General features: G+C 40.6%; 1 protein-coding gene across 33 annotated transcripts in view; it reads left to right on the plus strand.

Annotated features, from left to right (window-relative positions):
- Positions 1-11,024, plus strand: part of LOC127969142 (transcription factor 7-like 2) — an 85,744-nt gene extending 74,720 nt beyond the window's left edge. For 3 of the 33 annotated variants that reach the window (XM_052570865.1, XM_052570873.1, XM_052570881.1), the window contains 7 exons: positions 1,717-1,842; positions 1,936-2,098; positions 2,393-2,500; positions 3,352-3,400; positions 4,067-4,117; positions 5,180-5,252; positions 8,627-11,024. In XM_052570865.1, the coding sequence (XP_052426825.1) occupies positions 1,717-1,842; positions 1,936-2,098; positions 2,393-2,500; positions 3,352-3,400; positions 4,067-4,117; positions 5,180-5,252; positions 8,627-9,068 (1,012 nt within the window). In that variant the 3' untranslated portion in view covers positions 9,069-11,024. Of the gene's footprint in view, positions 1-1,701; positions 1,843-1,935; positions 2,099-2,392; positions 2,501-3,336; positions 3,401-4,066; positions 4,118-5,179; positions 5,253-5,751; positions 5,825-6,350; positions 6,413-8,626 lie in introns of those variants that run through there. The other 30 variants (XM_052570861.1, XM_052570869.1, XM_052570862.1 and 27 more) reach the window with 23 other exon arrangements.
- Positions 11,025-11,371: the final 347 nt, after the last annotated feature.

An 11,371-nucleotide genomic window follows, 5' to 3' on the forward strand; every position in this document is an offset into this window, starting at 1 on the left:
GGTGTGGAAGAAGATTGAGACATTGGACCCTGCAGGGGCCCTTCTCGGCACACCTCTCTGTCTCGCTCTTCCCTCAGCAGGGCTAAATTGGTGCCAGGCTCTGCTGCGTGCTGATGAGCGGAATGATGCCCTGCGCTTCAAAGGGATGGCCATCATGTTTAAACCATAACCTGGGCCTCGCTATGGTAACAGCGGCACGGGTGGGGGCGGCGCTGATGGGACAGTCAGGAGGGAAAAATTGGACAGCGGAACAGAGGAAATTTTAACAAGTATGCAAGGACTGAAAGAGAAGGGAAATGGTGGGGGCTAATGATCACGCCGCTGCAGCCACAACGCCGGTACCCCCCTCGGTGGAAGCAGACGGGCGGCCCGGATGACATGGCACAAACACAAATGTGTCAGGGATGAAGGGAAGAGAGAATAGAAGAAGAGAGATCGGGGGGAAACACAGTCCCCAGAGAGAACCTCCAACAGAAACTAGTTGTTCCTTGTGAGTTTACGCTCATCATTATATTCTGGCTCCAAGCCATATAGCCACACTCAAGCAGATAATGAGCTGTTTGAAAAAAAGAATTATTCCCTCTCTTTTTTTTCATCATCCTTCGTTCTTTCTCTCAGATTTGTGTACGGTCATGCACAACTGGGACGCACTACACCACACACACACATGCACACACTGAGGCAGATATGTTTATTTGTACACTCAGGAATTCAGCGTTCCTACAGATCTTTATATAATGCTAGTGGATGATATTATAGAGAAGTCCTTCAGTCAGCCTGGGGACATTTTAGTGTGTGTTTTAAGGAAAATAATCAAATTGAAATATAATTGAGAAGAAAATAACCAACATAAATAGCCTCAAAATGACCACACTAATCAAAAATTATATTTTTAATCAGAAAAAAAATGCTTATGAAAACAATTTGACCCTATTTAATTTATTTATATTTTTTTTGTGGAATGAGAGTCATCAAAGCACAAAGTTCATAATAATCTGTCTTTAGTCAAAATTTATTGTTTTCAATTGGCCAACTCAAATTCCATTTATATATATATATATATATATATATATATATATATATATATATATATATATATATATATATATATATATATATATATATATGGTTTTATTTATAATGAATCATGTGTGGTGTTTTGAAGAAAACAGTTCTCAAAAAATATATCCAGGAATATTTTAGATCACTTTTTGTTAAAGACAATAAAATAAAATAATGTTTTGATCATTACTATTAATTATTGTGGTCAGATTATCAGTGCATTTTATTCTGAAGAAAAAACAATTAATATAAAAAAAAAATTTCTGCCTCTGAAATGACTTTTTTGTTTTGTTTACGTGGCTGTGGCTATTATATTAATATTTGCCCACTTTTATAATGCAACCAAAACATGAATAAATTTATATCCTTCCCAAAGTTGACTCCATCTGTTTTGTTTGATATCGAAATGCATTGCGTTTTGGAACTAAAATGCTTTTTGTTTCATGTCGAGTTCTAGATTTTGGATTTGTCATTTATAGCCGTTTCCCTCTTCCCACATAACAGATCTATTAGCTTACTCCTGCTGTGTCTTTATAGCCAGATATGTGTCAGGTCTTTAGCTCATAGTCAGTGCTTTGCTTTGTGAATATGTTTGTCCATCCATCATTTCACCCGTGTCCACTCTGACGATTTACACAGTCTTCTCTCCTCCAGGTTCCCTCATCACATGGTGCCCCCCCACCACAGTTTGCACACCACAGGGATCCCCCACCCAGCCATCGTCACGTCCAACGTCAAGCAGGAGTCCTCTCACAGTGACATCGGCTCCCTCAACAGCTCGTGAGTTCACTTTACACTTATCAGTTCTCTATCACTCCAGCGCCATCACAAACTGGTATGCACACGCTAACGTCTGATCCCTCCCATTCCCAGGAAACATCAGGATGCGAAAAAAGAGGAGGAAAAGAAGAAGCAGCCACACATAAAGAAACCTCTGAACGCGTTCATGCTTTACATGAAGGAAATGAGAGCCAAAGTGGTGGCTGAATGCACACTGAAAGAGAGCGCAGCTATCAACCAGATCCTAGGCCGAAGGGTGAGCGTCTCAAAAGCAGCATGCAAAGTAGAAGCAGGCTGTCTCAACTACTAAGGCCGCAGATTGCGTGGAAAAACGCAGCTTATTCACATTTTTATATGTGTGTAATTGTAATCTTGCTCAATGCTGCTACTGGGTAAAAGCACAATACCAGGGGAAGGGGACATTTTAATGACGGTGGTTGGAAACACTTCCGTGTCATTTGAGCATAAAATATCAGTGGTCTCTTCCTCTGCATTGGCCACAGTTTTGAAAGATGTGTGTGTGTGTGTGTGTGTGTTTCTATATGTGCAGTGGCATGCTCTGTCTCGAGAGGAGCAGGCCAAATACTACGAGTTAGCCAGGAAAGAGCGACAGCTTCACATGCAGCTGTACCCCGGCTGGTCGGCACGAGACAACTATGTAAGTTTTTAAGTTTTCAACAAGTAACAATTGTTTATTCCCTCCACAGGGGCCGCAGAGCAGATTAAAGCCATCTAGATGTGTATCGACAGTCACCCAAAACTAAAGCGCACAGACCAAACCAGTCTAAAACCAGTAAAACAGACAAGCTGGAAGACTTTTAAGTCCATCCACTGTATGTGTGCTTTTCCTCAGTGAAGTCAGCTCTAGTTCTTTCATTAGTATTCCACTGGTTCACCTAAAAAGAGAAAGGCGAGCTGAGATCAGACTAATTAAATAACCACAGGGCCTAAACGCCTCGCGGCTTTGATGAAAGAGGACATCTCTCTCCGCCGCCAGAAATGGGGAACGAGCGCACCGTTTACTGTTTCGTGCCTGACAAACGGCCCCACCGCCCAGCCTGTCAACTCTCCTTGGAGTCTGACCATGTTTCTTGACTCGCCTAGTCTAAGTTCCTCAACCGGAGCATGATGATCACATGGGCACGTTCGATGGAACCATAGCCCATTTTCGAGGAGGAATTAATGCAACAAAAGTTCTCTCACACTCCGCTCTTCCCCTCCAGTAAACCGAACCGCTCAAAGAAACCTCAAAAGCTTCCAATCGTTACACAATGAAAGGAGAACTAAGCAGCAGCAAGACAACAAGGAATAAACAAAAGGAGCGCGATAGAAAGATAGGGAAAGTTCTGTTTTGTCCTGCAGTGGCGTTTCAAACCTTCAGGCTCTTACTTGAATAAATAAATCAGTGAAAACATTGGGCTCTCTTGTTCATTTCATGTCTCGGTCTTTTGTGCAATATAATAACTAAGGTTCCTGTCTATTTCTCTTTTTCTGGCGGGTAACTATCAGGGGAAAAAGAAGAAGAGAAAAAGGGAAAAGCAGGCAGGAGAGGGCAATGGTAAGTGAGCTGCAATTATCTCTCATATTAAAGCAGACCCATCATCTGTCACAACTGTGACATCTCAAACATGAAAGTCCAGCCTTTTTTTTTTTTTATCTCTTTTTTGTGCCTGCCTCATTTTGTATATAGCTATGCTACCCAATGCAATATTTACACGATAGACTGCTTGTTATCCCCCTCCTCTCCCCTTGCCCCATGTCGAGCGTTAATAACATTGAATATGCATGACCCCCACCACCTCCTCCCCTCCCACCAGCTGCCCCCCTCCAGCATTTATGGTACTGTGATATGTATGTTTTGAGAGTGTGAGAGTTAATCACCCCTGTGACTGAGTGCCAGCCTCCGAATATCCTGCCGCCCATGCTTGCGTCACTGTGTTTATGTGGTTGTAACTTTGGGCTGTGCCTGCTGCATGCTTTTTAAATACCTGCTTATGTAGTGATAATATAAAAAGGTGTTTGTTTGGTTGCTTAAATTCACCCACATCTTTCAATTAAGGAGGTTTGCTGATTACATTGATTTGATTCACTTGTCCGTTCTTCTCTATGATGCTGATTACTGTGAGATATTGTTCAGGAAGTATGCCGAGTAATGTATTTGCGGTCTCTCGCCACCATGGACACCTTTTGAAGGCCTCTGTATCTTGTTCTTTTTTTTTTCCAGAGCACAGAGAATATTTTCCAAACCCTTGCCTTTCACTCCCTCCGATTACAGGTGCTAATGTCATTTTGAGTCTTAAATTACTAACTTGCTTTTTTTCCCTTTTTTTTTGGTTCTTTGTGTATTTGTGCTTGTGCAGTATATCAAATATATAATGATCTTTCTTTAATGAATAATGCCACGTATTTGCCTCATCTATCTTTTATTTGCTAAGCTCAGTTATTCTCTTGAAGAATATGTTGCTTTATTTTGCTCCTTTATCAGTTGTTTCCTTTGCTCCATTTTTCATTACACACATACTTTCATCAAAAGATGCTTCTGTTTTAAAAGTCATATGTTGTTATGTAAAGAATCCCCGATTTGTTAAACTCTAAGCATGCAGCTATAGGAAAGACCTCTTTATCCTAAGAATAACCAGAGACGTTGTTATCAGGGTAAACCTCCTTAATCTACAGCGTTCAGTAGCTGCCCCATGCCCCAGCATGATTGTGGACTCTGCCCTGTCTCCTCTTGATCTGCTCCGCTTTCAACCTGCCTTCACCCCTCCTCAAACACCCATCTAACATTGACCTTCACCCCCCTGGTGCTCAGGTGGGCTGTTTGAGGTGGATGAACGTGGACTAGGCCTGATTATGAAGCAGCTTCGTAGTGTTTCCCTGGCTTAAACTAATGCTCCGCCTCCCTCCTGTAGCTCCTCCCTATTCCTGCTACCTCAACAACCTGTCCCTATCACCTCCTCTAGTCTAGAACAGCCAGAGAATGGCCGGCAGACATGTATCCATATCTGCTGCATCCTGCAACGCTTGCCTTTTAACGAATACGTTTTTACTTACCCATAAAGAGCCTTGATTATGAAAAGGCATGCACTGAGTGCTGATGCATTAATTTCTGTCATCATTTACTTTCATATTTGTTTCTTGCCAGTTTTTAATTTCTAATTGTTTGTATTACTAACAAAATATGGTCAATTGCTACTATTTAAATTTATGTGTAAGGGAAAAAAGACTTTTATAGAGCCTGTCAAATTCATTGGATTCAATGTATCTCTCTTTCCACTCTCTTTTCTGATTTCATCTCTCCTCTGCTGGCTTCCTCTTCCCTTCTTCGTCCCGTCAGATCTGAGCGCCCCAAAGAAGTGTCGCGCACGCTTCGGGCTCGACCAGCAGAATAACTGGTGTGGCCCATGCAGGTGTGTATTTGGTGTGCCGGCAGGTGTGCTAGAGCAGGTGACAGCTGGGGAACTCTCTCGTTGGTGCCTCCTCACACTCTTCTGGCTCTCTCAGCCTCGCATTCTCTCCATGCCACTTCCTCTGCCAATCAGCTTCTGCAAATCTGGGCAATGGTTTTTTTGTTTTGTTTAGTTTTTTTCATTGCTAGGTGGGATGGAAGGGTTGTTTGTGTGGTCCTTTTTGTGTGAGTGTTTGAAAAGGAGTTCATGTAGTACTTTTTTTTAATTGAATCGAAAAGAGGCGGGGTTAGATAAAAAGGCGGGGTTATTTCCCTCTATTAAGGGGGAGGGGTGTGGCCAGAGGGTTGAGAGGAGCTGGTCATGGTAAGTTTTTTTGGGGAGGCACGGTACCAATGTCCACAGCTGAATCATTTGCTCTAGCTCCATGCCTTTGTGTGTCCAATGACGTGTTTTTTTTTTTTTTTCTTTGTTGTATGTTATGTTCTTCTGTGGATAACAGATTCAAATACCCCTAAGAAGTGTCGTGCCTTGTTCGGGCTTGACCAGCTGGGTTTATGGTGCAAACCCTGCAGGTATATTCCCAGCCCCATTCTTGGGGAGAACATCTAAATTAAGATGTTGTTGATTTTAAGATGACAAAAAAAATCAGCTTTTCATTTTTCGAAACTTTTTCCATGGACTATATTTTCCTACTTCAATTTCTGAGGCCTTGTTACAGTTGATATGTTTTACAAATACTTTTTTTCTTACTTGTTTCTGTCCTTTTCTGATTTTAGAAACACTTCAGATGAACTGAAATCCTCGGGCAGAAAATGTCAAAATCATAATTACACAGGCATTGTGGTTACAATTTCAAGTCAAGCCTAAAGTTTTGAGTTTTTATGTAGTATAATTCAGTATTGCTGGTGTTTCTGCCCAAGGAACTAATCTGCTGTTTTTTACTGCTCTGCCCTGGTAACTTCTGTTAGAACTGTGTGATGTAGCCACTTGTTTTGTGGAGGGTAGGGTTGGGGTGATGCCATCTCATCCCCCCTCTCTCTTTTTTTTCTTCCCCTTCTTCTTCCTTCTCCACTCCTCTCTTATAACCCCTTTATTCAGTCCCAACTTCTTGTCTTTCTGTTCTAATACAAGCAGTCTTTGAATTGGGAATATGTTGATGGTAGGTATTTGTTTCTGCTAAGTAATACCCTTTTCTGTATCATGCTTGTGCACTTTTTCCTTTTCACCCTTCCATCGTGGACATCAGACTTTGTGCTGTTGTGATACTCCACTGTCCGTTTTCAACTTGCCCAACTGTATCCCCTGTTCCACCGATTTCATTATCCTTCTAGTGTAGAAATCCATCTGATTCTCCAAAAATCCACTCCCTCTAGTCTGACCTCCTTCAGGAGCAGCAGAAAGCTTCTCAACTTTAGAGTATATGTCAATCTGAGTGTTGGACGTTGGACACAGGGTCCAGTTTGCCATATCTGCCAATGGAGGGGTAAACTGAAAATGCAAAAATTGCTATATTTTCCATTAGATATTTGTTTGAGTTAAATACTGTATGAAAAAGCGCGACAGTAATTCATCTTTCTTTTGTAGACTTCGTTTTGCCAGTTGTCAGTTTTTAGAAAGAAAAGTTGAAACCTCGCAATATTTAGCAATTTCTTCAAAACAAAACAAAACCTTGCTAGCCAGTAACTGTTTTATTTGTATGGATGTGTGTAGGTGGAGTTGATGAGGTTGTATTTTTTGCAGGTTAGTGCCGTTCATCAGCAACTCTTGTTATTCAGAAGAACAGCCTGTGTATTTTTTGGGCTGTGCTGAGAAAAACACTGGTAATTGCGTCTTGATTTAGGGAGCTGTAAGGTTAAAAGACCTCACTCAGCTCTGTTTCCTGAAAGATGCATCTGGAGGAATTCCCTCAGAGACCCATAAATCAATAAGGAACACAGTGAGATACTTAGAATCAATATGGCTCTTAAAAAATGGATATTAGCTTATTTGCTGCTGTTTGACAGGCAGTTAGCACCTTGACAGACCTGAACCGCATTCCGTAGCTGTACTACACAGACTAGAGTAGCAGCCGGATCAAACGAACACATCTCTGCCCCTATTCACCCATCTTTGACCCTGAAGTGCCACATCTCCTCTGTATTAAGTCTGTTCTTTGCAGATAAAGTGGGTTTACAAGATACAGTGACAAGATTTCCGTCCTCTTATTGTCATTTTCTTCATCATAGTGTGTATCGACCTCCGTGACTGTCTCTCTCAGTGTCTTTTTCGCACTTTCCGTCTGAAATCAACACACATAAGAGCAGGCAGGGGTATGACTTGAGAAACAATCCTTACCTGGCTGATATTTTCATGACAAAACCACAAAAAAGTTGGCGGTTAATTGAACCCAGTTCTCCCGCAACTCTCTAGCTCCCCCTGTCTTTGATTTAATTCCCTTTTATTTTACTCTCTGTATTTGTTGCTCTTTCTTTTCTCTTTTTGGAGTTAGCCTCGGCTGCATCACTGAGCTCGCCCTTTAGGCAGGATAAAGAGAGTTTTTGGGGAGGAAGGGGGGTTGGTCAGGTCAGGTAGGGCAAGGTACACTGAGGTTTTCCCTCTCTCTCTCTCTGTTACTCGTGCTTTCTCTCACCCTATCACTTCTCGTCTCTCTCTCTCTCTCTCTCTCTCTACCCCTACCTCACGGCGCGCTGGCTTGGCGCTGGTGAGATGTGGCTGGCTGGAATGGCTGGCCGTAGGCGTAGCAGACGAGGGAGGGTCCTGACCCGAGCAGAAATGCAAACATGGCACCACGACCTCTGTGCAGAGCGCTCACACACATGTCTTAGGGGCAAGCTGAGAGTAGCGCTTCCTCTCTAACCTCTTACCCCACCATCTGAACTTCCCCTGAAGGAACTTGAGGAAAAAGACAGGAAAAAAGAAGGGAGAAAGAGGAGTGTAATAATTCAAGCTGATGTGTAAACCGGATGGATCCCCTCGCGGTTTGCGAAACCGGGGTGGAGTTCTTTTGTTTGGAGTTGCGTTGCGCCGCCAAAGGAAAACAAAGAGAAATGTAGGCCTCACCTCTTCCATTATCCTCCTTCCTCATTCCATCTGTTGAACTTCCTCTCATCCTCCCACTGTCCTGTCCTCTCTGCATGTAATCGTGTGACACCATGTGAGAGCGAGATGCCTCTTACCCCAATCTCGTCCAGCTCTAGCGTCCATTTTCATGCAGAGTCTGAAAGTGGGTCTGCCAAAAGTTGCTAATGAGATCAGCATGGGTGTCCCGACTTTAAGATATGTGCATTTGAATGGACGTTATGGCTCTGTGTGGTTCGCTCTAAGGTTCAGACCGAGAGCTTTAATGTGTCCCCTCTTTTTTTTTTTTCCTTTAGGAGAAAAAAGAAGTGCATTCGCTACATTCAAGGTGAAGGCAGCTGTGCCAGTCCTCCTTCTTCGGACGGAAGCTTACTAGATTCCCCCCCAATCTCCCCCTCAATGGTCTCTCCCTCCCCGTCCTCGAAAGAGTCCAAACCACGGACTGAACAAATGCAACCTCTCTCACTGACTATGAAACCGCCCCCCCTGCTCTCGTCATCCCAACACCAACACCTCTCCATGGCTCCGCCTCCACCTTTAGCTCTGTTGGACAACTCCGGGCCGTGCAAAACATCCGGCTCGGCACACAACGGCTCCTTGGACCCCTCAGACATGTCTTTGTCCCGACCCACAGGCTCCGCCTCCTCCAGACCTACATCGGCGTGTCATTCCCACTCTCTGCTGCCCAGCTCCGCCACGACGCAACCCCTTTCACTCGTAACCAAGTCGATAGATTAACTTCATTGTTTTTTTAAAACCAGCTTTCTCTGTCTGTCCGTCTGTCGCGTGTCTTTTCTTTTTTCATTCTGTGTTCCGATTCTCTTGTTTTTACTGTGCGATATGGCTTTGAAAATTTCGTTAATTCTTTATCAAAGTTCATTGGTCAATATTTGACCTGTCATTATCTAAAAAAAATGAAATTATTATGATTAAATATTGATAATTAAATACACTAAGTTGTAAAGTATAGCTTTGTGAATCTGCCAATTTTTTTATGAATTTTTTGGGTTCGTTTTTGTTCATGTTTTGCTTTTTGTTTTACAGCTGTACAACAGAAAAATGCATAGTTGTTATGTAGTTTTACATAGACATGTTTAAAGACAGATATACAAAGTAGGTGAGGATTCGATGAGCCCTTTTCTCAAAGAATTGGTTCTCCTTCATTATTTGTATTAAATACGAGCTTGTGAACCAATCATTTTACAGCTATCCAAAACTCAGAGGGCACGAGGACCGTGGAGACACCTTTCCAATTGAGGAACAACTTTAATCGTGATGTTACTTGTTCTTGTTTAAATGTACAGAAATATGGGGGGTTACTGTGTTAATATGCATTGTTCCATTGCATTGTCTGTTTTAGCTTTTTTTTTTTTTTTTTGGTGTTGTTTACCAGAGGGAGGGAAGTTGACTCGGGTTGGGATGGGCGGACTTGATTGGATGGGTGTTTTGGGGTGGGGGGTTTTGGGATATTCAAGACAAACTGTCACAATGCTAGGACCAGTAGTATTTATTGCTTTAGAGATTGCTTGTCGTATCTTGTATGTTGTCCCTTTTTGAAATATTTTCCTTTTCTTAATACATTGTATAAATATTCTTTTTCTTAACGTAAACAACTCATATATATATATATATATATATATATATATATGATCCATTTTTACAATGAGGTTTTGAAGTTTCAAATGATTTGCTTTGACATGAATTAAATTTTTATTTTTTTATTTTTGTTGTTATTTTTTTTTAAACCAGGATGCCACATAAACTACAGTGTAGATTCTCAAAAAAAAAAAAACATTTAAAAGCAAAAAACAACAACGAACAGATGTATGCACAATTTAATTTCTAGAAACATATCTATAAGCCATTTAACTCTAGGTGAAAAGGAAACTTGAAATGGGGACGGTGGGTTCCATGTCTTCAGCAGTCGAATTTTGTCTCAAGCCCTTCTTTTCTATTGCACAGTCTCATCTCCGCCGGACTGTAGAATTGTGTACAGATTTTTTCCCGTGCCAAAATTTGTGATAATTTTATCTCCACCTCTTGCGACGCTGTAGGTTATTTCGTTGTCCAATGTTTTTTTTTTTTTTTTCAACCATAATTTGCTGTGACGTTACATAGATTGCTATGTATGTAGTATAAATGTTGCTATAACAAATGTGTTTGGTAGCAGATTGTCAAATAATAAAATTTAAACTTAATAAAAGACGGACGTCATACTGTATAAACCTTGAAGGGCCAAATTATGTATATTAGGAGGTTCATAAAAAAACTATTAAATACTACAAAAAAAACACAAACTGCCACTTTTAAGTACACTACTACATATAGGTAGATAGAACAATAGGCATGTTGATGTTGCAAGAAGCTGTAAAAAAGCTACAAGAGAATCATTCATTCGGTGCCATTGTAGTTGACATGACGCAACTGTACCCGTCGATTACTTCTCTGGTTTATTAAGATGCTAATGATGAATAGTTTGAATGTTTCCTTAACGGCTGTGATGTTCCTGTTCTCTTTTATGCTCTTATATTTTTTATTTTGGTTTTTATTTCATTTTTTCTTTTTTTCATTTTGTTTTCCATTATTTGAAATGGTTCCCAAAAACCATGTTTTGTAATGAATAAATGTTAATGCTGTACAGTCTCTGTAGCATGCAGTTCTGTATTAATAAAAGCGAGTTAGTATGTGAACTTGCCTTCTGTCGTCTAAAGCCCCTCATTTGAAAAAAAAAAACTGGCTGAATTTTTTTTTTCTTCCTTTAAATTTATAAAAAGTATAATTTACAACATTCAAATATTTATTGATTTCAGTAGATATTGGACTTACGTAATACATTTAAAATGTTACAATTTTTTGAGTGTTTCTCTATCAGGTGGCATTACCATAACATCTGGGCCCAAATAATCTTATATAATATATCATATTTTTGAAAAACAATAATAAATGGTTATTATTTTATATATATATATATATATATATATATATATATATATATATATATATATATATATATATATATATATATATATGCCTAAGAACCA

This window comes from Carassius gibelio, chromosome B12 (assembly GCF_023724105.1).
Source record: "Carassius gibelio isolate Cgi1373 ecotype wild population from Czech Republic chromosome B12, carGib1.2-hapl.c, whole genome shotgun sequence".
NCBI lineage: Eukaryota > Metazoa > Chordata > Actinopteri > Cypriniformes > Cyprinidae > Carassius > Carassius gibelio.